We start from the raw sequence: 26,701 nt of genomic DNA on the forward strand, positions 1-26,701 counted from the left end.
GCAACCACAATCATTACACCTATTCTGCAGTGCTATACAGTGATTGCCATCATTCACTGTACCCAATGAGTTCATAATCTTAATATCTCTTTTTTGGACTCCTGATAGACCGAAAGCTTTTCTTTCACTATTCCAATTGAGCTTAGGCGTCTTTCACACATCAATTTTTAAGAATCAGTCACAATCCGTCAAAGTGTTGAAAAGACGGATCCTGTGCAGATTGTAAAAAACTGATACACTGGATCCGTTTTTTTGATGGATCCGTCGAAGCAGCTGCCGCAGGAATTTACAGGACCAGAATTCGAGAGAGAGAGAGAGAGATTCCCTGAATGGAAAATGGATTAAATTAAAGGAATAGAAATTCTTCCAGGCATGCTCAGTTTGAAAAAACTGAATCCGTCGCTAGATTCCATCTTTTGACGGATAGCGATGGATCTTGCGCCCATAAGCTTCCATTATAGCCAACGACGGACGGCGCAGGATCTGTCCCTGTCCAACTTTTCGACGTACACAAAAACGTTACTTTGTCCGTTGTTTCCGGCCGACGGACAAAGACTTTATGATGGATGCGTCAAACGACGGCAATCCGTCCAATCCGTCGCTAATACAAGTCTATGAGAAAAAAACTGATCCATCAGCAACATTTGCTGGATCCGTTTTTTTCTCAAAAAGACGGATTGTGACTGATGGCAAAATACTGATGTGTGAAAGAGGAATGCATACAAAATTAAACCTGATAAAGCTGGAGTGCTTACTTTGAAATACCAATGTCAGAATAGTTGTGTACTCCTAAAATTAAACAACTGGACGTGCACTCATAAAATACTTCAGAAAATAATACTTTCAATGAATGAGACGTGTATTTTCAAAGTAAGTACATCAGCCTCATCTCATCCAAGAGATTTATTTAATTATATATACAGTTTACTAGATTGTGGCCCGATTCTAACGCATCGGGTATTCTAGAATATGCATGTCCCCGTAGTATATGGACAATGATGATTCCAGAATTCGCGGCAGACTGTGCCCGTCGCTGATTGGTCGAGGCAACCTTTATGACATCTTCGTCGCCATGGCAACCATTATGACATCTACATCGATACTGTGCCCGTCGCTGATTGGTTGAGGCGAATTAGCGGCAGACTGTGCCCGTCGCTGATTGGTCGAGGCAACCTTTATGACATCATCGTCGCCATGCTGTGCCCGTCGCTGATTGGTCGAGGCCTGGGGGCCTCGACCAATCAGAGACGTGAAATTTCCAAGACAGACAGACAGACAGAAAAACCCTTAGACAATTATATATATAGATATTGTGAAATTTAGGGACAATCTCTTTACAGAAACTTTACTGTATCTTGTAATTGTACTAAGGAATGGTTATACGCAAATAGACCAGAAATAAAGGTTGGGTTAGCTTTTTCAATTTACTGACACTCCATGCTTATAACTTGCGGTTGTCAGTTGAACTATAAGAATATGATTTAAAGGGTTTTCTAACTTACCACCCACTATCAGGATAGATTAGATAAAAATTGTCTGATCGCTGGGACCCCCACTGATCAAGAGAATGAGATCAACATGTCTTCCATTTAAATGGAGCAATGGTCGACCATGCAAACTGTGCTTCACTCTAGGGGACTGACCAAAATATTTATGGGGGATCCTGTGTATGGGTAATAGCATTTAAAGGAATTTTCTAAAAATCCAAACTTTTGCTTTAGGGTAAAACTAATCTTTCCTATGACAAAGCTATCGGACGAATGTTTATTCAGTAGACAGTCATCTCTACCATACACATGAGCGGCAAGTGTCAGCTCGGATGGGTATTCATATGTTTTCCACAGGAAGAGAGGAGTAAACCACTGCCAGAAAGGTCTGACACTGCCTCTTCTCCCCTGAAAACTAAAGGATCATCCATCAAAATTCCAACTGCCCCATTCCATTATCCCCCGACATCATCTGTCGAGAGCGAAAGTTGAGAGACTCCTAACATGTCAGATGTTCGGCCAGTCACCAATAAAAATCTTGCTGTCTGTAAATATGAGATTAAAAGTGATCAGAATAGAAAACAGCAGGATTACAGGGAATTTATTCTAGACTTTTACTTGCCTCTTATAGCCAATGGGGTCACTTTAGAAATAAGCTCAGACAGCCAGCCCCCTTCACTCACTGCACTGATAATGTGCTGACATAGGGAACACAACACTGTATTAAATACAGGCCAGAAGTGATAATACAAATAACACAGTCAATTAATCTGGACTGCCAAAATCCATCGTTAGCCACATCGTCTCTGCCGATGCTTCTGTTTACTCCATAGTTCTCATTCAGTAAAATACATTGCTTGACAAAGGGAAGACAGGAGTGGTGATTAACCGCTTCTGTCTTCACCTCAATGTACAATGAGATTGTAAGAGGGATAATGTAGTAATATCAAAATAAGTTGCTGGATAATGGGCACTCGCACCACCTGCCACCTAATGACTGTGGACAATCAGGAAGTGGTTAATTTTTTTTCTGATTAGTTTATCCCGTTAAGGAGTACTAGGCTAGGCCCCTATGGGAGGTGGAGCCGCATATTCATGACTGTAATACAGGAGAAGCTGCGGCCAGGACAGGACACTGCGAGGGAGCCGGGTTAGTATTTTAATAACAGCGGGCGGGCGCACAAGTGGTGGTGGGGGGGGTCTGGGGACAGGGATCTTTATTTTAAACACGAGAAACAAAAAAAAGGATTTTTCATATCTTCTCTACAGCAAACGCTGCTGCAGAGAAGATATGAATCGCGGCTTCAGCACCATGTGGGGGTGGGGGGTAGCGCTTACTGTAGCGCTGTCTCCTGCACGGCACACGGACTGCACACGGACAACGTCCGTGTGCGGTACGTGTTTTACACGGACCCATTGACTTTAATGGGTCCGTGTAATCCGTGCGCTCCCACGAACACTGACATGTCTCCGTGTTTTGCACACGGACACACGGTCCGTGAAAACACGCTAACATGTGCAGAGACACATTGATTTCAATGTGTCTACGTAAGTCAATGTCTCCGGTATGTGAGGAAACTGACGTGTGAAACCGGCCAAAAGAGCAGTTACTTTTTAGGCCTTTCTCCTCAGAGTGTCCTTGCTGGGTATACTGTCTACCTATTCTGATTTCCATATTTTGAACTAAAGAGGACTGACATGAAAACGATTTTTTATAAGTTGGAATACATGGCTATATATTTGTATACTTCATCTTAGGCCTCATTCAGACATCTGGTTTTTCCTCGCATGTGAAAAAAAATAAACTGGACAGACTTCCATTGTTGCGCTGGATTCGATTTTCAGCAGCGTTTTGTCATTACATTCGTTACCATCAGTTTTTCTTATATGCAGAAAAAAATTAACTGTTGGAGACTTCTCAGGGTAAAGGCCCCTTCACATTAAGCGACGCTGCAGCGATACCGACAACGATCCGGATCGCTGCAGCGTCGCTGTTTGGTCGCTGGAGAGCTGTCACACAGACAGCTCTCCAGCGACCAACGATCCCGAAGTCCCCGGGTAACCAGGGTAAACATCGGGTTACTAAGCGCAGGGCCGCGCTTAGTAACCCGATGTTTACCCTGGTTACCAGCGTAAAAGTAAAAAAAAACAAACACTACATACTTACCTACCGCTGTCTGTCCCCGGCGCTCAGCTTCTCTGCACTCCTCCTGCACTGACTGAGCACAGCAGCCGGAAAGCAGAGCGGTGACGTCACCGCTCTGCTTTCCGGCTGACCGACGCTCACAGCCAGTACAGGAGGAGTGCAGAGCACAGCGCCGGGGACAGACAGCGGTAGGTAGGTATGTAGTGTTTTTTTTTTTTTACTTTTAAGCTGGTAACCAGGGTAAACATCGGGTTACTAAGCGCGGCCCTGCGCTTAGTTACCCGATGTTTACCCTGGTTACCAGTGAAGACATCGCTGGATCAGTGTCACACACGCCGATCCAGCGATGTCCACGGGAGATCCAGCGACGAAATAAAGTTCTGGACTTTGTTCAGCGACCAACGATCTCCCAGCAGGGGCCTGATCGTTGGCCGCTGTCACACATAACGATTTCCTTAACGATATCGTTGCTACGTCACAAAAAGCAACGATATCGTTAACGATATCGTTATGTGTGAAGGTACCTTAAGTGCACACATTGTGGATTTGGCTGTGGATCCGCAGGGGATTTGGCCCTGTGGATTCGCAGCCGTTTTCCACGTGGTTTACAGTACCATGTAAACCTATGGAAAACCAAATCCACAGTGCCCATGCTGCGGAAAATACTACGCGGAAACGCCGCGGTTTATTTTCCCCAGCATGTCAATCCTTTGTGCGGATTTCGCAGAGTTTTATACCTGTTTCTCAATAGAAATCTTCAGGTGTAAAACCACAGGTGAAATCCGCACAAAAAAAATCCACGGTAAATCTGCAGGTAAAGCGCACTGCGTTTTACCTGCGGATTTTTCAAAAACTGCGGAAAAATCCGCACACGAATCCGCAAAGTGGGCACATAGCCTCAAGCTTCTATCAAACACTCAGTGGAAAATGGACATCACAAAGATACAAGGGATTTTCACAGACCCATAGACTTGCATTGGCAAGTTTGATGCTGGATTGAAAAACATGATCCGGGATGGTCTGCAAAATAAAATGGACATGTGAACATACCCATAGGCTATAAGGCCACGGTCACACGTTCAGTACTTGGTCAGTATTTTACCTCAGTATTTGTAGGCCAAATCCATGAGTGGAACAATCAGAGGAAAAGTATAATAGAAACACGTCACCACTTCTGTATTTATCACCCACTACTTGATTTAGGTTACAAATACTGAGGTAAAATACTGACCAAATACTGATTGTGTGAATGTGGCCTAACTTTTCCATCTTCTATTCATAAAATCCACGGATAAAACATGTATGTGAAACACGGACATCTGAATGAGGTTTACATGAAAGTATGAAAAATTGTTTATCCAGAAAATAACGGAGGGATGATTTTTAATTTGTAATTTCATCTGTATTTCCAGTCCTGACATCCATATGGCACGAGTATCTGTATTATACATAATAGTTAAGAAACAATGTTAAGGCTACGTTCCCACAATGAGCTTTTCATGTTGCAAATTTTCTGCGCCATTTCTGCCTCTATTAGGTTACTTGCGATTTTGTGGCTGCTTTTTTTTGTCCATTTTTGATACATCATTCTGTAAATAAAGCTGCTTTGCTTTTGATATTTCCTGGTATTTGGATTTGACACACCTTTATTGATATAGCCATGTGCAGATCAAATGCGTCTTTGATGCGTTTCCACAGTGGAAAGGCACTAAAAGCTCATGTGTGATGTATATCTGCAGATTTTCCCGCATCTAATGTAAGTCTATGGGGAAAATCCACACAGAAAACGCAGCGTACCCGCAAGAGAGATTGACCTGCTGCGGACTTGAAACTCTCACAGCAGATCGGTTTACGCTGAGTAATTTTTTTTTATAAATTATATACAGTACAGACCAAAAGTTTGGACACACCTTCTCATTTAAATATTTTTCTGTATTTTCATGACTATGAAAATTGTACATCCACACTGAAGGCATCAAAACTATGAATTAACACATGTGGCATTATATACTTAACAAAAAAGTGTGAAACAACTGAAATTATGTCTTATATTCTAGGTTCTTCAAAGTAGCCACCTTTTGCTTTGATGACAGCTTTGCACACTCTTGGCATTCTCTTGATGAGCTTCAGGAGGTAGTCACCAGGAATGGTTTTCACTTCACAGGTGTGCCCTGTCAGGTTTAATAAGTGGGATTTCTTGCCTTATAAATGGGGTTGGGACCATCAGTTGTGTTGAGCAGTAGTCTGGTGGATACACAGCTGATAGTCCTACTGAATAGACTGTTAGAATTTGTATTATGGCAAGAAAAAAGCAGATAAGTAAAAAAAATGAGTGGCCATCATTACTTTAAGAACTGAAGGTCAGTCAGTAGAAAAATTGGGAAAACTTTGAAAGTGTCTCCAAGTGCAGTTGCAAAAACCATCAAGCGCTACAAAGAAACTGGCTCACATGAGGACCGCCCAAGGAAAGGAAGACCAAGAGTCACATCTGCTTCTGAGGATAAGTTTATCTGAGTCACCAGCCTCAGAAATCGCAAGTTAACAACAGCTCAGATTAGAGACCAGGTCAATGCCACACAGAGTTCTAGCAGCAGCCACATCTCTACAACAACTGTTAAGAGGAGACTTTGTGCAGCAGGCCTTCATGGTAAAATAGCTGCTAGGAAACCACTGCTAAAGGACAGGCAACAAGCAGAAGAGACTTGTTTGGGCTAAAGAACACAAGGAATGGACTTTAAGCAACTGGAAATCTGTGCTTTAGTCTGTTGAGTCCAAATTTGAGATCTTTAGTTCCAACCACCGTGTCTTTGTGCGACACAGAAAAGATGAACGGATGGACTCTACATGCCTGGTTCCCACCGTGAAGCATGGAGGAGGAGGTGTGATGGTGTGGGGGTGCTTTGCTGGTGACACTGTTGGGGATTTATTCAAAATTGAAGGCATACTGAACCAGCATGGCTACCACAGCATCTTGCAGCGGCATGCTATTCCATCCGGTTTGCATTTAGTTGGACCATCATTTATTTTTCAACAGGTCAATGAACCCAAACACACCTCCAGGCTGTGTAAGGGCTATTTGATCAAGAAGGAGAGTGATGGGGTGCTACGCCAGATGACCTGGCCTCCACAGTCACCAGACCTGAACCCAATCGAGATGGTTTGGGGTGAGCTGGACCGCAGAGTGAATGCAAAAGGGCCAACAAGTGCTAAGCATCTCTGGGAACTCCTTCAAGATTGTTGGAAGACCATTCCCGGTGACTACCTCTTGAAGCTCATCAAGAGAATGCCAAGAGTGTGCAAAGCAGTCATCAAAGCAAAAGGTGGCTACTTCAAAGAACCAAGAATATAAGACATATTTTCAGTTGTTTCACACTTTTTTGTTAAGTATATAATTCCACATGTGTTAATTCATAGTTTTGATGCCTTCAGTGTGAATTTACAATTTTCATGATCATGAAAATACAGAAAAAATTTTAATGAGAAGGTGTGTCCAAACTTTTGGTCTGTACTGTATATATATATATACAGTTAGTCCTCGGTTTACGACGGTCTCGGGTTACGACGTTTCGTCTTTACGACGCTTTATACGACGCCTCGTTCCGACTTACGTGGTTTTGAGTCGTAAGTCGAACTACGTGCAGGGGCGGAGCAATAGCGTCCAGTACTGTACACTGCACCCGGTTACAGAGGAAAACAAGTCTCCTGCACGCCATTACACCCTTCATTATGGCTCCCAAACGTAAGGAAGACTCATCTGATACCAGTGCATCAAAGAAAAGGAAGGCCATCACCATGGAGGTGAAAGTGGATATCATAAGGCGATCTGATAAGGGGGAAACACCAACAGAAATTGGCAGGTCATTAGGACTTAGTCGTTCGACTGTCGCTACGATTATCAAGGATAAAGATCGTATCCTTGAACATGTGAAAGGATCTGCTCCTATTAAAGCGACAGTGATAACAAAGCAGCGTAGTGGTCTTATTATTGAGATGGAAAGATTACTGGTGCTTTGGTTGGAAGACCAAAATCAACGCCGTATACCTGTGAGCCTTATGGTTATTCAGGCGAAGGCTAAGCGACTGTTTGAGGCGTTGAAAAGACAAAAGGTGGAAGGAAGTGAAAGTGAAGAATTTGTGGCAAGTAGGGGTTGGTTTATGAGGTTTAAGGATCGTGCCAATTTCCATAACATTAAAGTGCAAGGTGAAGCTGCTAGTGCTGATGAGAAAGCAGCAACTGAGTTTCCTAAAGCATTGGCTGAGATAATTGAGGAGGGTGATTACTGTGCTCAACAAGTGTTCAACGTGGATGAGACAGGCTTGTTTTGGAAACGTTTGCCTAACCGTACGTACATCGCCAAGGAGGAGAAGTCAGCACCAGGTCATAAAGTCGGTAAGGAGAGACTGACTTTGCTTCTTGGGGGCAATGCTGCTGGCGACTACAAACTGAAGCCCATGCTGGTGTATCAGGCTGAGAATCCAAGGGCACTCAAGGGCATTTCAAAGGGTCAACTACCAGTCATCTGGAAGTCTAATAGGAAGGCATGGGTGACACTTGCAGTGTTTGATGACTGGTTCACCAACCATTTTGTGCCAGGTGTGGAGCGGTATTGTACCTCCAAGGATATCCCCTTTAAGGTGTTGCTTATTCTGGACAATGCCCCTGGACACCCTGCCCATCTGGATGACTTTAACCCTAATGTCAAGGTGGTTTACCTTCCACCTAATACCACTGCCCTAATACAGCCTATGGACCAAGGAGTCATTGCTACATTCAAGGCCTACTACCTCCGAAGGGTCATTGGTAATGCTTTAGCAGCAACTGAAAGGAATAAGGACTTGACTTATTCCGGCTAAATAAGATTAAAATAGATAAATCTCCGGGTCCGGATGGCATACACCCACGAGTACTAAGAGAACTAAGTAATGTAATAGATAAACCATTATTTCTTATTTTTAGTGACTCTATAGCGACAGGGTCTGTTCCGCAGGACTGGCGCATAGCAAATGTGGTGCCAATATTCAAAAAGGGCTCTAAAAGTGAACCTGGAAATTATAGGCCAGTAAGTCTAACCTCTATTGTTGGTAAAATATTTGAAGGGTTTCTGAGGGATGTTATTCTGGATTATCTCAATGAGAATAGCTGTTTAACTCCATATCAGCATGGGTTTATGAGAAATCGCTCCTGTCAAACCAATCTAATCAGTTTTTATGAAGAGGTAAGCTATAGACTGGACCACGGTGAGTCATTGGACGTGGTATATCTCGATTTTTCCAAAGCGTTTGATACCGTGCCGCACAAGAGGTTGGTACACAAAATGAGAATGCTTGGTCTGGGGGAAAATGTGTGTAAATGGGTTAGTAACTGGCTTAGTGATAGAAAGCAGAGGGTGGTTATAAATGGTATAGTCTCTAACTGGGTCGCTGTGACCAGTGGGGTACCGCAGGGGTCAGTATTGGGACCTGTTCTCTTCAACATATTCATTAATGATCTGGTAGAAGGTTTACACAGTAAAATATCGATATTTGCAGATGATACAAAACTATGTAAAGCAGTTAATACAAGAGAAGATAGTATTCTGCTACAGATGGATCTGGATAAGTTGGAAACTTGGGCTGAAAGGTGGCAGATGAGGTTTAACAATGATAAATGTAAGGTTATACACATGGGAAGAAGGAATCAATGTCACCATTACACACTGAATGGGAAACCACTGGGTAAATCTGACAGGGAGAAGGACTTGGGGATCCTAGTTAATGATAAACTTACCTGGAGCAGCCAGTGCCAGGCAGCAGCTGCCAAGGCAAACAGGATCATGGGGTGCATTAAAAGAGGTCTGGATACACATGATGAGAGCATTATACTGCCTCTCTACAAATCCCTAGTTAGACCGCACATGGAGTACTGTGTCCAGTTTTGGGCACCGGTGCTCAGGAAGGATATAATGGAACTAGAGAGAGTACAAAGGAGGGCAACAAAATTAATAAAGGGGATGGGAGAACTACAATACCCAGATAGATTAGCGAAATTAGGATTATTTAGTCTAGAAAAAAGACGACTGAGGGGCGATCTAATAACCATGTATAAGTATATAATGGGACAATACAAATATCTCGCTGAGGATCTGTTTATACCAAGGAAGGTGACGGGCACAAGGGGGCATTCTTTGCGTCTGGAGGAGAGAAGGTTTTTCCACCAACATAGAAGAGGATTCTTTACTGTTAGGGCAGTGAGAATCTGGAATTGCTTGCCTGAGGAGGTGGTGATGGCGAACTCAGTCGAGGGGTTCAAGAGAGGCCTGGATGTCTTCCTGGAGCAGAACAATATTGTATCATACAATTATTAGGTTCTGTAGAAGGACGTAGATCTGGGTATTTATTATGATGGAATATAGGCTGAACTGGATGGACAAATGTCTTTTTTCGGCCTTACTAACTATGTTACTATGTTACTATGTTACTATGACTCTAAAGGAGTTTTGCTGATTCCTGGGATGAGGTTAAGCAGACCAGTATGAATGGGGTGTGGAAAAAACTGTGTCCCCGGTTTGTGAATGATGTCACAGAGGTCCAAGAGTCAGTGACTAATGTCATAAGGAACGTTGTTGATATGAGTAAGACAATGAATCTGGAGGTGGAGGAGGATGATGTCACAGAGCTACTGGCATCTCATGGAGAGGAGTTATCTGCTGAGGACCTTATTCAACTGGAGAAGCAGATGATAGAGGAAGAGGAAGACATACCAACCCCAGAACTTAAGACATTTACAAGGCAGGGCTTGGCAGGAGGTTTTGCCCTGATACAGGAAGGGTTGTCAAGGTTTGAGGCTGAGGATCCCAACATGGAAAGGTACGCTAGGGTTGCCAGAGGAGTCATGGATTCCCTTAGGTGTTACAAGGAGATCTTGGAGGAGAAGAAGATGGTCTCCTTCCAAACTAACCTGCAGCGGTACTTCAAGAAGGTAGAGAGGCCTGCAACAGATCCTGTACCTGTACCCTCTACCTCAGCTGCCCCTCTTGACTCACCTGCCTCTCCTGACTCACCTCCCCCAGTATCTCCAGCACCTTCTGCAGCTTCCTCCCAATAAGCCTGCTCTCTCTTTGGAATTGTTATCTTTGTTTATTACACTGTTTATTACTGTTACAGCACATACAGTACAGTATTTCATTATTAAACGTACTGTACTGCACAATATTTGACTGTACCTATGTTTATTGATAATGTTATTATGGTACATTACTGTATAAACGTATGGTCCGACTTACGTCGAAATTCGGTTTACGACGCCGCGTTAGAACGGATCAACGTCGTAAGTCGAGGACTACCTGTATATATATATATATATATATGTACAGTGGGGCACGAGATCTCAATAAATCCCATCCACTTTGCTCTAAGGCCGGCTTCACACTTGCGAGTTTTACGGACGTAAGAGCGCAGAAACTACGTCCGTAAAACTCGCAAAAAATACGGCACAATTATTCTCTATGCCCCTGCTCCTATCTGCCGTATTTTACTGATCAGTATTATACGGCTTTCTACGGCCGTACAAAATCGCAGCATGCTGCGTTTGTCACCGTACTGCGCAAGAAATACGCCAATGAAAGTCTATGGAAGCGTGAAAAATACGGATTACACACGGACAAGCAGTGTGACTTGCGAGAAATACGCAGCGCTGTTAGAGAGAAAAGCCGGTAATTCAGTGCGGTGTACAGTAAAATCACACTGACAGCTTACAGTCCAATAGGTAGAATAAATGTGTACACATAGAATAGGTATATATATATATATATATATATATATATATATATGTCAGTGAGACACATATATGTATATATATTAATATTTATTCCAGCGCTATACAGCTTGAAAGCCGGTAATTCAATTACCGGCTTTTTCTTTCTCCTTCCTAAACCCGACATGATTTGAGACATGGTTTACATACAGTAAACCATGTCTTCTCTCCATTTTTTTTGCAGATTCCACACTACTAATGTCAGTAGTGTGTATCTGCAAAATTTGGCCGTTCTAGCTCTTAAAATAAAGGGTTAAATGGCGGAAAAAATTGGCGTGGGCTCCCGCGCAATTTTCTCCGCCAGAGTAGTAAAGCCAGTGACTGAGGGCAGATATTAATAGCCTGGAGAGGGTCCACGGTTATTGGCCCCCCCCTGGCTAAAAACACCTGCCCCCAGCCACCCCAGAAAAGGCACATCTGGAAGATGCGCCTATTCTGGCACTTGGCCACTCTCTTCCCATTCCCGTGTAGCGGTGGGATATGGGGTAATGAAGGGTTAATGCCACCTTGCTATTGTAAGGTGACATTAAGCCTAATTAATAATGGAGAGGCGTCAATTATGACACCTATCCATTATTAATCCAATTGTAGTAAAGGGTTAAATAAAACACAAACACATTATTAAACATTATTTTAATGAAATAAAAACAATGGTTGTTGGAGTATTTTATTCTACGCCCAATCCAGTCACTGAAGACCCTCGTTCTGTAAGTAAAAAAACATAATAAACCAACAATATACTTACCCTCCGCAGATCTGTAACGTCCAACGATGTAAATCCTTCTGAAGGGGTTAAAACATTTTGCAGCAAGGAGTTCCGCTAATGCAGGCTGCTCCTTGCTGCAAAACCCCGGGGAATGAGGCTAAATATAGATCAATGATCTATATTTAGCTTCATTTGCGGTGAGGCGCCCTCTGCTGGATGTTCATAGATCGTGGGAACTTTCCTAGAAAGCCTGGGAGCCTTTTCTGGGGTGGCTGGGGGCAGATGTTTTTAGCCAGGGGGGGGCCAATAACCATGGACCCTCTCCAGGCTATTAATATCTGCCCTCAGTCACTGGCTTTACTACTCTGGCGGAGAAAATTGCACGGGAGCCCACGCCAATTTTTTCCGCCATTTAACCCTTTATTTTAAGAGCTAGAACGGCCAAATTTTGCAGATACACACTACTGACATTAGTAGTGTGGAATCTGCAAAAAAAATGGAGAGAAGACATGGTTTACTGTATGTAAACCATGTCTCAAATCATGTCGGGTTTTAGGAAGGAGAAAGAAAAAGCCGGTAATTGAATTACCGGCTTTCAAGCTGTATAGCGCTGGAATAAATATTAATATATATACATATATGTGTCTACTGACATATATATATATATATATATATATATATATATATATATATATACTGTATATATAGACAGTATATATATATATTTTTTTCTTTTTGGGACACATGGATCACTTCTATAGCGGTATGTCGGTTTTGCAAGCCTGCAAGAAAACCACGCAGTACGGATGCCATACGGATTACATACGGAGGATGCCATGCGCAAAAAACGCTGACACACCCTGCCTACGGAGGAGCTACGGACCACTATTTTCGGGACTTTTCAGCGTATTATGGCCGTAATATACTGACCGTATTTTCATACGCTGAGTGTGAAGCCGGCCTAAGGGTAAAAATCTGCGTTTTGGCAGCAGCGAAAATAGGTTGCATCAAAAACTTACCAAAAGCTCATTTTGGGTACACAGTCTAATAGTTGCAAAGGATCTGTAAAAAAAATTGATGCCATGTGGATGGTGTCCGCTTTTTGTTTGCACACCCACCGAAATATATAGGAGAGTCTCGATCGAAAAAAAAGGATGAGACTAGCACATTCTGAAATTATTTTTCACACAGACCATTCATGTGAACTAACACACTGAATAACATTTGTCTGTGTGATGTCCACATTCACAGGACTCGGACCGCCAAACACGCTAGTGTGAACATATCCTTAGTAATACATATAGTTAACCACATGGGCAAAAGGAAATCATTCATATGGCCAATATTTTGAAAAAAAAAGTCTTTGGTTTAAGATTTGTGATGGAAGTTATGACGTTCAAATCTCTTCTAAAGTTATTCTGAAATTAAAGGGAATCTAATCAGGATTTCATCCCCCAAAATTTTTATATGCCAATGTAGCTCTTTCAAAGACAAATTCAGGGATACCTTTCCGTGGCAAGTCCAGTCCGTTCCTCCGTTACTGAAAAATCAGTGTTTGCAAATAAGGCTGAAGATCTATTTGTAGATCTGAAGCCTCTGTCACTCCAGCTCTATCCCTCCCCCCAGCGCTGTGCTCTCCTGCTTGACTGACATCCTCTGCACTGTGTGGCTTTAGGCAAGTGTCCCCAACTCTGGTCCTCAAGAGCCACCAACAGGGCATGTTTTCAGGATTTCCCGAGTATTGCACAGGTGATTAAATTCTATTAGTAATTTTCACACATTTATATTTTATATATTAGACTTCAGTGTAATTTGCAGACATCATTTTTTAATTCTTTTTCATGCAGATAAAAGAAAAATTAAAATCAAATTTCAAAATAATGTTATTTTAATTAAAATCTATAAAATTTGCTGAACATATATACAGATATTTACTTGATGCAGTCCTGATCTCAACGTGGACCGCCCACCCAAAGAGTATTGTCCAAACCACCCTGATGGTGCCCTCCCAACCCCCTTATTGTAGGCCAGCAGCGTTGTACTGCCTCCATCGCCTTCTTATGACATTCCGTGTCCTTTGGCATCTAGAGATTTGACCAGCCCCGACTGATATTCTGGAAGCTTTTCCTTGCCATCTGTTGGACTTCTTTACCCATCTTCTGTTTTGCATAGACAATGAAATTATCGGGCCCTATAATCTTTCAGTTCCACTGTGTGATTTAGGCGCAGATCATCTTTGGGTGATACGCAACGTGTTCAGTCCTCGCACTTTCAGGCAGTTCCCAGTGTGTTCTCTTCTTGTGGCCTGAGAAGACAGATCAGTTCATTGTGAGTGCACATTATCTACAGCAGATGGTTACAGCACACTTTCTTACATTTTCCTGCCCCTCTGGTAGTTTGCAAAGTTCACCAAGAAGAGGAGCCGAAGTGTCAGGAATGACATCAGTCCTATGATCTGATCAGCCCTGAACAATGCGGACTATGCTCTCCCTTCTACATGGCGTAGGGAGCTGCCCCCCCCCCCCCGAATACCCCAATAAATTAATAATAATTCGATGCTATCAGCAACGAGCTGACTCACTTATCACTCTCCAAATTAGTGCTCATTGTCTCGGGACATACATTACTAGCCCTTTTCTTAGGCCCCCTACTATTTAATATATATCGGGACCCCCTTTAAGTTTGTGGGGGTCTCCATGTATTTTAATGTTTTCAATAAAGGATCAGGTTTAATCATTTTGTACAAACTGCATATGGACTGGGTCTCTCTAATAAAATGCTCAAAGTGTAAATGTTTTAATTTTTATTTTATAAATCAATAGCACACATGAAAATAAGAAACTTTGCAACAGAGAAATCTGCTTCTTTCTCTTTCTGGACTGATCTTTCATTGTAAAGATTCTCAATTCACACGTTTAAAAAAAGAAAAAAAGGTCTACAGTGAATACAGATTTTCCCATTACTGAGTTAGGAGATGGCAGTTAGTGCTCAAAGTTCTCTGGAGAGCTGTAAGTTGCCGATACAGAACTTCCAGTAGAATGTTTGTGTCGGCCTCTAGCTCCTCCCCTCTACATAGAATTGTAAAAGCACCAACTGTCATCTCCCATCTCAGTAATGGGAAAATGTGTTGAACTTGACACTAAAAACAGATTTTATCTCTGAATTGAGAGTAAAAAATTCAGAGAGAATTCAGAAAGAGAAAAAAGCAGATTCCTCTGATAAGATATATTACACAATTGCTTATTTCCATGCATACCGTTGATTTAAGAACTAAAACGCCAGCTTCAGGCTCATAGTTTTGCCTCCACTACTGTTATACTTATTCTGTGTATAGATAATGGCCTCGTTCGGTATTTTACATGTAGCCTTACATGTCCATAGGTTATCATTACCCATTTAGCATACCTTCTCTCACAGGGATATATTTATTAAAAAAAACAAAAATTTAAAGGGGTTGTCCGGTCTTGTTGTGAATGTCTGCACTCACTATGTGACTGTCAACTTCTGCACCTTAACAGCACGCACTCTGCATGCTGTCAGGATTCTCCGGCATCTCTGCGGAGACCGTAAGGCTATGTTCACACTTTGCGGATTTTGCTGCGGATCCGCAGCGGATTTGACCGCTGCGGATCCGCAGCAGTTTCCCCTGAGTTTACAGTACAATGTAAACCTATGGGAAACAAAAAACGCTGTGCACATGCTGCAGAAAAATCCGCGCGGAAACGCTGCGGATTACATTCCGCAGCATGTCACTTCTTTTCTGCGGATTTTCACCTGCTCCAATAGGAAACTGCAGATGAACATCTGCAGAAGAAACCGCAGTAAAAACCGCAACGGGTTTTCACTGCGGATTTTGGAATTCCACTGCGGAAAAATCCGCAGTGGAATCTGCAAAGTGTGCACATAGCCTAAGTGTGCATACTGTCAGCCTCACTTCAACTGGATGTGCTCAGACTCGCCTAATTCGATTGGATTGCTGCAAATCACATACTTGCCTGTTCTTGGCAGCAACAACACAGAATCATGAAAGTGTGTGGTGCGCACACTTAAGGGTTCAGAACACCGCAAGGATGGACAACCCCTCTAATGTTGGCTATTCTATTAATTACTACAGTAAAAGCAAATGCTTGGTGTGTGGACACAGCACAAAATACAAGTTTGATTGAAATAAAGGAACATCTTAGGGAAGAATCACTTGGCGGACAGGCATTATATTCAGCAGGAACCATTCTGCAAATGTTATGTTTGCAACATAGGTAATTTATGTAAAAACATACTGTATATATTACGGTAAATGGTTTTATTTAGTTTTTTTAATGACAGTAAGTGTCAGACACATTACATTTGCGGAGCACCTCAAAAGGTTCCTGCTGAATGGAACGCCCAAGTGTAATGTGAATAAACCCCTAGATATTTTTCTGTAATTCGGTCAAGTCAGTTTTTGTGCTGTGTCCCGTAACTGAGCAGTTGCTCATCCTGATCCAATGGTGTAATGCTCTGCCGTTACCTACCTTGAGGTCGGCTGGTACAAGGTAAGGTTTCAATAATAGAGACCCGGGATAGGGCCATGGGCGTAACTATAATAGGGGCAAAGTTTGCAATTGCACCCAGGCCCTGAGGACTAGAGGGGCCCCAAAGGTCCCTCTGGAACATAAGAAAAGACCATTACTATTAAAGGGAACCTGTCACCCCCAAAATCGAAGGTGAGCTAAGCCCACGGCATCAGGGGCTTATCTACAGCATTCTGTAGATAAGCCCCCGATGTAACCTGAAAGATGAGAAAAAGAGGTTGGATTATACTCACCCAGGGGCGGTCCCACTGCGGTCTGGTCCGATGGGCGTCGCGGTCCGGGGCCTCCCATCTTCATAGTATGATGTCCTCTTGTCTTCAAGCTGCGGCTCTGGCGCAGGTGTACTTTGTCTGCCCTGTTGAGGGCAGAGAAAAGTACTGCAGTACGCAGGAGCTGGGCCTCTCTGACCTTTCCCGGCGTCTGCGCACTGCAGTACTTTGCTCTGCCCTCAACAGGGCAGACAAAGTACGCCTGCGCTGGAGCCGCAGCGTGAAGACAAGAAGATGTCATTGTAAGAAGATATGAGGCTCCGGACCGCGACACCTATCGGATCGGACAACCTCTGGGTGAGTATAATCTAACCTCTTTTTCTCATCTTTCAGGATACATTGGGGGCTTATCTACAGCATTGTAGAATGCTGTAGATAAGCCCCTGATGCTGGTGGGCTTAGCTCACCTTCGATTTTGGGGGTGACAGGTTCCCTTTAAAGACCAGTGAAAGTTGGGGATTTTTCATTGGGCCCCAAAAGCTTCAAGTTACGCCACTGGATAGGACCATCCCGATTGGGTACACGTTGTCGCGGTTGGTCGTCTTTTATGATCAAAATAGTGTTCACCAAGTACCCGCTGTCATTTACTTGTGCTATTACTATTTAACTTACTACAGGGTATATGCTCATTTGTTTTTTGTTTTTTTGTTTTGTCTGTGAAATATACCACAGTGTGAACATGCTCTTACACACTGCACATGTACCAACTTATGCTCCGGAGCATCTCTTTTCCAATGGTGTACTGTAATGGCTACATTATTGTACTGTATATTTTTACTAATAATAAGCAATTAAAAATAATAAAAAAAAATTAAGTGCCTTATTCTAGAACGAGCAGGTCTGGGAGTCTCCGCACAGTCATCGCTGCGGGCTTCATTAGCATGTTAACGCTATAAAAACATGGGAGGTAAGACGTTTACTCTAGGACTCTCGTGTCAATTGCAAATGAATGTGTTAATATAAAAAGCTGCGGAAATCAGCCAGGGATTTGTAAGTGAAAGTAGCAGAAGAAATAAACCAACCCCCCCACCATGGTGGGATTCTGAATCCCATTGTTACATACAGTGTATATAAACCATATTAGGGCTTCACTCCAGATTCAGGGTCAGAGGTTTCACAATAGCTTATGTGGCTGGAGGCCTAAGGCAACACACTTCTTTAGCCTCCAGCCAAAATGTTAGAATTGGCCCTGACTGCTTTTGCTTCTTCTTGTTACTGTGTAGTTTGTGTATGGCTGCATTCCCACCATGAGCTTTTGCTGTTGCAGATTTTCTGCACCCATTTTAAAATAGGCAACTTGCATTTTATTCATATTGGAAACGAAGCGTAATAGTTTGTGAAGTACAGCACTGGTCGTCCTCATACCAGATACCTATATTTAAAAAAAAAAAATATATATATCATTTTTTCCCCCATTTGGTTTTATATTATTCCCCATATTGAGACGCAGGTCGAAATTCTCTTTTTATATAAGGGAAGGTTCACACTGATTTTTTTATTTCTTTTTTAAATGGTGATTTTGAAGCAGATCTGCGTCAAGATCCACATCCGAGTATTTGAAGCTGTTTTTATGTGGATTTTAAAGCTTCAAAATTGTCCTTGAAAAAAAAAAGAACTTGTGGAAATTTATCTTATTAAGCGCTCATGAACAAATGGTACACTTGTCTCGAGTGCAGCCATACGAAAAAATAAACTGAGCTGCGCTCTGTATACAGTGCATATATTGTATATACAGTACTTCCCGTCATACCCACCATTGTTTAGGAAGAGATACTCCCCACCGCTGCTGTTTATATGACCTACTTCGCTGTAGTATTAGGCTAGGATCCCATGATGAGCCTTTGAGGTTTCAGATTCTCTGCTCTTTTTCATTGCTTTTCACACATTTTTATCATGTTTTTAAGGTTTTTGTCTCTTTTTGGTATGGCATTTTAAATAAAGCTGCTTTGTTTTTGATACTTTCTAGTATTTGGATTTGGAAAAAAAAAACTTTATTGATACAGTCATGTGCGAATTACATGCGCTTTTTTTTACGCGCGGATTTTCTGTATCTAATACAAGTCAATGGGAAAAATCAGCGTACCCACAAGAGAAAAATTAACATGCTGCAGATTTGAAATGTCAGTTTATGTGGAGTAAAAAACAAAACAAAACAAACAAAAAAATGTACAGTGGGCATCAGATTTCTTTAAATCTCCATCCACTTTGCTGGAACTGTAAGGCTATGTTCACACAATGAGTTTTTGATGATTTTTTTTATGCTGCGTATTTTTGAAAAAAAAAAAATGCAAGTAACCCATTTTACTTAATCTGCAATATCAAAAACTCATCTTGTGCATACAGTCTTACTTCTGGTACTCATTAGTCTATAAGCCTCAATCATTGTACAAGACATGAATACAAAGTAAATGAGACTTTTTTTTCTACCTAGTAGATAAATGAATGACCAAGAAATGTATTATGTATTTTGAAAAATGTCTAAGAAATTTGGATTTCCCATTAATCTGGTTATTTTGGCTATGAACCTAAGCCAGACTATGGAATATAAAACTGGCAATAGGTAGGCAGATTGGTCTTTAAATTGGATTTGGAGTAAATACCACCCCCAATATGGGATTTATCTCTTGTGAAGAACCTTTTTATAGGTCGGGTTCAGATGAGAATATCAGAAATTGTCCAATTTTCGTCCAAGAAAAATCCGCCATTATTATACATCAACATTAATAAAAATGTATAAGATACAGATACAGTTTTACAGTTTCCAAGGTTAAGAATTGCAATGTATCAGTAATAAAAAATATAAAATCGGATGCCGTAAAGATGATCTGTATGTGATCCGATTTTTCTAGAGCACCCATAGACTTGAATAGGGTAATCTCATTCGAAATACATAAAATACTATTGAAATTATTTTTACTCTGACAAGTTATCGGAGCAGCCTTACTCAATAAAATTGGTCCGTGTGCCATCCGATTTGAACCTGGACAGCACACGTGCGCCTAATGTGGTCATTGGTAAACGTAACGTTCAGAGAAGTCCTAGTCTCACATTTTGCATAGGACGTAGGTTCAGTATTTTGAAATAAAGGGCACAACTTACCCCCTTTCTTTGGTTGCTGAGGCAGAAGGTGCAGATGCTGCGTGGCAGCTTGCCCTCCGCTTCATCTCTGGTCCTGTAGACAGTGCTGAAGCATGGCTGTCCATCCTCACAGCCTTCTCCTAGTAGAAGTACATTGGCCAGGTGGGAGATATAGCTGGAGGCTAGACGCAGGGTCTCAATTTTGGACAGCTTTCTATCCACTGGTTCAGTGGGTATTAGCGTGCGCAGGGCAGTAAAGGCGGTGTTAACACTTTGAGTCCTGTCCCTTTCTCTGGCATTGGCCGCCTGTCTCTGCTTTACCACCACCACCTGTCCGGGCTTCCTAGGAACCTTTCGCCTCTTTGTGGAAGTTTCATAGCATCCATAGGATTGATCCGAGTTGTCGCTCTCACTTCTGTTCTCCTCGTCCTCAGACATCATAGAAACATCTGGATAAATCACATGGGCAGGCATGGATCGCAGCATGGTGAAAGCCATGCTTTGTCTACCACCACAGCCTGTCACTCGTTACCTGGCGCTGCGTATAATGATCGCGAATCTTCAATAGTCGCCCCTGCTGTCCCTCTTCCAAGCTGAGCCCTTAATTCCCTTTCCCAGTAATTGCACTTTGTATTATCGCTCATAAGGAGGCCTGATGGTGCTCAGAGTCCGAGCCTGTGAGTGTAATTCTCCTAATGTCTTCACAGCTGTTCATGTAGCTCCCTCCCAACTGCAAAAAAGGAGGAGCAGCAAGAAGCTGTGGTGGCCGCTCAGGAGTCTCTATATATAAGACTTGGGAGGGACTACTGCTAGCAGATGGCATTACCGGGCCAAGGCAGCGCCTGTTCTGTGGCTCCCTGAGTGGCATGTCATAGATTTATTCTCACTAAATAGGAAGTAGGAGATGGGATCCCTTTTTTTTGCATGTGGAGATACATGTAAGATGTCTTAATTCTTTACATCCTTGCACGCTACATTCCCATGATCTGCGGCGCGTTTCATATCTGCAGCATGTCAATTTCTCTTGCGGGTACGCTGAGTTTTCTGTCCAGATTTTTACTATAGACTTGCATTAGATGCAGAAAATCCGCAGGTAAAAAAAAGATGCATATGAGTTGGCACCTAAGTATATCAATAAAGTTTTGTCAAAGCAAAATACTAGGAAGTATCAAAAACAAGGCAGCATTATATTAAAGCATGACATAATCACAAAAAGACTAAAATCCCAGAGTCAAAAACACGATAAAAGAACTTGTTAAAAAAACGCACGCAAGCGCAATGAAAACCCATAAATAACCTAATTAGTGCAGAAATTCTGCAATATCAGAGGCTCATCGTGGGAACACAGCCTGGGTAAGGTCACATCATGGCTTTTACTGCAGATTAAAAATGTCTATTATTCACGCAGAAAATGCTTTAAGGAATTGCTTCTTCTCTCCAGAGTTTTTCGAACCTGATGCTTTTTTTCTATAGTGTTTTCTCGTCGTTCCCTGAGCGCTTTTGCTATTTTTTTTAGCATTTTGTGCTCATTCCCTGAACACATATTTTTCTACTTTTTTATTTTGGTGTTTTTTGGTCATTTAATGAGAGCTTTTTCTCCGTTTTTTTCTCTTAGCTTTTCTTTGCTCTTCTTTTTACTTCCATTTTTCAGACTATTTTTTAAGTCATTAATCAGTGATTAATCAATGACCAAATTCTAACTTTTTTTAAAATAAAAGATGCTCAAAAAGACGCCTTCTTGTCATCTTCGTATCCTTCCCATTGACTTGTATTGTAAAGTATTAAGTGTAACACATGATGACTTTTGAAAGCCTTTAGCATTTAAAAGAAGCTCCAAAGCTCGATCATATGAAGGACTTGCTCACACAACCATATTTTCGGTCCGAGTGCTGTCTATGAAAAACCGGGCAGATGGGAACCTTTTTTCATTGACTGAATCTGTGTGTGAAAAGAATAGCAGGATGCACTAGTTTCTTCTGTAAATCAGATGAGGCTCGCCCATTTAATATAGGTCAGTATATACAGTGAAATCACCAAATAAGTGCATTTAAAAGTGGGCTTCTAGAGGGTGGTCTTTGCAAAATATGATGGGCAGTATGCATATTTTATTTATTTGATCTGCATAAGGCGGTGGTCTTCCCAAAGAGAGGGTCTCAATAGGCAAGAAGGAGTTAGTGGATAATCTCCGACAAGATTAAGACATATATCCCAGTGTAGTAAATTAAGATTATTGCTTATTTCAACGCATTTCGAAGTACAAAGTTGCTTCTTCAGGAAAAACCACATGTATAAATATGCAGAATGCATGGCGCAGCGGTCAGACCCTCACCAATTAATAAGATGTCACCAATTCTTGTATAGATGCTTTGATATTCTCACCTTTTCTACATTAATGTAATATTATAACTACATATGAAGATATCGCAGCACTGTGTGAATACGTTTCTAGCACTACCGTTCTTGCTGCAGTTGTGGTAGACCTCATATTCCTCTGCTAGAAATCTGGTCACAGATGAGCTACTTTAGGGCCACCCATGAACCACCAATGACACTCTATGCACTGCTTAGACATGGGCAATAAACTTACATCTCTGTTTAACACAGCTATTACTAAAGGGGGTGGGGTGTTGTTAGGGGGGACTACCATTGCGCACACTAAAACTGTGCAACTATGACTGACCTGCAGCAGAGGTGGTGACGTTCTGATTACTTTGCTGGTTCTGGAAATGACCTGAAGATCCTTTTTACAGGAGTCTATTTTGCTTCTTTTCTTCTTCCATGTTGAAAGTGCCCAATACTTCAGAACATCTGCTAATCTTCAATCATGTTGGACTAACACAATTCTTTGCATTGTCTTGTTTCTGTTTTGTCTGTTTGTTCTGTCCCAGCACGCCTCGCTGAAGAGCGTCATGTTTGGTGATCTATTGTTGTATTCTGTTACCTGCGAGAAAGTGTCATGGTAAAAGAACTATGACATTTATCACATATTTACCTCACTGCTGGCGACATATCTCCCAATCCTTGACCCCCACAGCTAATACTTCCCATTAATTCCCCCACCTACCGTTCCCTATCTAATATGAACTACCGCAATCTCTCCAACGTAAAACCTGTGCACTTGACGCCCACCTCCCTGAAACCTTTCTCTGAAGCATTCTGGAATGCCCGCTTCATCTGCAATAAGCTTCATCTGATTCATGACATCTTTCTCTCTTGCAATCTTGCCTTCCTCGGCCTCACAGAAACATGGCTGACACCCTCTGACACCGCCTCCCCTGCTGCACTGTGTTACGGTGGCTTCCACTTCACCCACACTCCATGCCCCGGCAACAGACATGGTGGGTCTTCTTTCTACTAACTGCACCTTTAACCCAATCCCACCTCTACCCTTCCTTATCCTCCCCTCTTTTGAAGTCCACTCTGTCCGCATCTACTCTCCCTTCAACCTCCAAGTGGCCGTCATATACGGACCTCTGGGACCAGCCACTGCCTTTATAGTCCAATTTTCTACCTGGCTTCTCCACTTTCTTTCCACTGACATTCCCACTATCATCATGGGTGACTTCAACATTGTTACGGATACCCTTCAGTCAACAGCCTCCAAACTCCTCTCTCTTACATCATCTTTTGGACTTACTCAGTGGTCCTCCTCAGCCACCCACACAGACAGACATAGATTAGACCTGATCTTCACCCGTCTCTGCTCTCTATCTTCACAACCTACCCTCTCCCTCTGTTATGGACCTGGTGGTTAGGAGCACACGGAATGACCTGATGGTTAAACTAACACAGGACAAGCTCTGGGAAGTGGGAGCTCTGCTGACCGCAAGCCCTAATCCTATCACACACACTAGAAATAGCCGTGAAGCGTACCTAACTCTGCCTAGACGCCTCTTCACAGCCTAAGAGCTAACTACCCCTAGAGAAAGGAAATAAAGCCTACCTTGCCTCAGAGAAATTTCCCAAAGGAAAAGGCAGCCCCCCACAAATATTGACTGTGAGTTAAGATGAAAGTCGCAAACACAGGAATGAAACAAGTTTCAGCAAAGGGAGGCCAGACTTACTAAACAGACTGAGGATAGAAAAGGTATCTTTGCGGTCAGCACAAAAAACTACAAAAAGACCACGCAGAGTGTGCAAAAAGACCCCCGCACCGACTCACGGTGCGGAGGTGCCACTCTGCATCCCAGAGCTTCCAGCTAGCAAGGCAAAATCATGATAGCAAGCTGGACAAGAAAACAATGAACAACAAATAAACTAGCAGGGACTTAGCTTCTGCTGGAGTAGACAGGTCACCAGAAAGATCCAAGAGCGAACTGAACCAGTACTAGAACATTGACAGCTGGCATGGAGTAACGATCTGAGTGGAGTTAAATAGAGCAGCCAGCCAAAGGATAAACTAGGTCACCTGTGGAAGGAACCTCAGAACCAGCAGCTCCACTCACAGCCACCAGAGGGAGTCCATGGACAGAACTCGCCGAAGTACCATTCATGACCACAGGAGGGAGTTCGATAACAGAATTCACAACATCCCTCTATCTAACCACCATCTTCTCACTTTCTCATCCCTGTCCTCCTCACCTGTCACTTATGTACAGCAACATGCTCACCCCTGCCAAAACCTTACACACCTAGACACCCACACACTCTGACTCTATTCTACCACTGGCATCCATATCCACACTCCATGACATAGACAGTGCCACTGCTTTCTACAATGCCATTCTCACATCAGCTATTGACACGGTTGCCCCTCTCGTTCATGGCAGAGTGCGACGTATCAATAGACAACCCTGGCACAATAACATTACTAAAAAGCTCCGGCAAGTGCCCAGGGTTGCAGAGAGGCGGTGGAAAAAGACAAATTCGCAAGATGATTTCGCTGCACTCAAACAAGCAACACTCACTTTCAAATCGCTCACCTGTGCTAAACAGGCCTATTTCACAACCCTCGCATCTTCCCTATCCTAGAACCCCAAACAGTTATTCAAAACTTTTAACTCCCTCCTCCGCCCTCCACTGCCCCCTCCAACCTCCCTCATCTCTGCTGAGGACTTTGCCACACACTTCAAAAATAAGATCGACCAAACAAGGCAAGTCTTTATTGTTCAACCACCACAACTCCTTTGTATACCAGACCAATGCCCTTCCCCATAACCTCCCTCTCCAACATCACTGAAGGGGAGCTTAATTGTCTCCTGTCCAAATCGCACCTCACCACTTGTGCACTAGACCCCATTCCATTCCACATCATCCCCAACCTCACTACCACACTTATCCCATCCCTAACCCATCTCTTCAACTTATCACTAACTTCTGGTACCTTCCCTTATGCTTTCAAACCTGCCACAATCATGCCTATCCTTAAAAAGCCAACCCTCGACCCAACTGCTATGTCCAGCAATTGCCCAATATCGCAACTCCCATTCGCTTCCAAACTCCTGGAGCAGCACGTCCACGCTGAACTTTCCTTCCACCTTTCATCTAACTTGCTCTTTGACAATCTACAATCTGGTTTCCATCCCCATCATTCCACTGAGACTGCCCTGACCAAAATTACTAACAACCTACTTACAGCCAAAGTTAACAGACAATAGTCTATGCTCCTCCTTCTAGACCTGTCCTCTGCTTTCTACACAATTGACCACAGCCTCTTACTACAGATCCTCTCTTCCTTTGGCATCAAAGACCTCGCCCTATCCTGGATCGCCTCATACCTTTCCAACCGCACATTCAGCGTTTCCCACTCCCACACTACCTCCTCATCCAACCTTCCCTCTGTTGGAGTCCCTCAAGGCTCTGTTCTAGGACCCCATCTCTTCTCAGTCTATACACTTGGCCTAGGACAACTCATAAAGTCTCATGGATTCCAGTACCACCTTTATGATGATGACACTCAGATCTACCTCTCTGGCCCAGACGTCACCTCTCTGCTGTCCAGAATCCCGGCATGTGTATCAACCACATCCTCCTTCTTTTCCTCTCGCTTCCTCAAACTCAATGTGGACAAATCTGAACTCATCATCTTTCCTCTATCTCACAGATCTTCCCTACCTGATCTATCACAATAAATTTCATCACGCTTTCCCCCATACCGGAAGTCTGATGCCTCCGAATAACCTTTGACACTGCCCTGTCCTTCAAACTGCACATCCAAGCTCTTTCCACCTCCTGTCGCCTCCAGCTCAAAAATATTATTATTATTTATTTATTTATATAGCGCCATTAATTCCATGGTGCTGTACATGAGAAAAGGGGTTACATACAGGGTAATAGATATCATTAACAGTAAACAAATTTACAATGACAGACTGGTACAGAGGGGAGAGGACCCTGTCCTTGCGGACTTAAATTCTTCAGGATTATGGGGAGGAGACCGGAGGTCAGGGTGCTGCAGCACTGGTGGTGGTGAGGCGGCAACTCTGGTGGTGGTGAGGCGGCAGCTCGGATGGTTGGTGAGGCAGCAGCTCAGGTGGTTGGTGAGGCGGCAGCTCTGGCGGTGGCAACGCGGCAGCTTGGGTGGTTGGTGAGGCAGCAGAATGGTTACTGCAGGCTGTAGGCTTTCCTGAAGAGATGGGTTTTCAGGTTCCGTCTGAAGGATCCGAGGGTGGTGGATAATCTGACTTGTTGAGGCGTGGAATTCCAGAGGATG

At 42.9% G+C, this 26,701-nt stretch overlaps 1 protein-coding gene and 1 pseudogene across 1 annotated transcript; one reads left to right on the forward strand and one right to left on the reverse strand.

The window, feature by feature from the left end:
- The first annotated feature begins 7,359 nt into the window (after window positions 1-7,359).
- Window positions 7,360-10,717, forward strand: LOC138666688 (tigger transposable element-derived protein 1-like; annotated as a pseudogene).
- Window positions 10,718-14,001: 3,284 nt separating this feature from the next.
- TCF15 (transcription factor 15) lies at window positions 14,002-20,762 on the reverse strand. Its single transcript, XM_069755663.1, has 2 exons — window positions 20,071-20,762; window positions 14,002-14,436 (listed from the first exon to the last, which is right to left on the reverse strand). The coding sequence occupies exons 1-2, from the start codon at window positions 20,545-20,547 to the stop codon at window positions 14,362-14,364; spliced, it is 552 nt and encodes a 183-aa protein (XP_069611764.1). The 5' UTR covers window positions 20,548-20,762; the 3' UTR covers window positions 14,002-14,361.
- Window positions 20,763-26,701: the final 5,939 nt, after the last annotated feature.

Source organism: Ranitomeya imitator, chromosome 2 (genome assembly GCF_032444005.1).
Source record: "Ranitomeya imitator isolate aRanImi1 chromosome 2, aRanImi1.pri, whole genome shotgun sequence".
Classification (NCBI taxonomy): Eukaryota; Metazoa; Chordata; class Amphibia; order Anura; family Dendrobatidae; genus Ranitomeya; species Ranitomeya imitator.

What these genes read in the sequence shown, in the direction of transcription:
- TCF15 (XM_069755663.1), bottom strand. Translation starts at nt 20,547, where the DNA reads ATGGCTTTCACCATGCTGCGATCCATGCCTGCCCATGTGATTTATCCA. An exon ending in TCAGCAACCAAAGAAAGGGG is followed by an intron (nt 14,437 to 20,070) that starts GTAAGTTGTGCC and finishes CTGTCTTCTCAG; the next exon opens with GCCACAAGAAGAGAACACAC.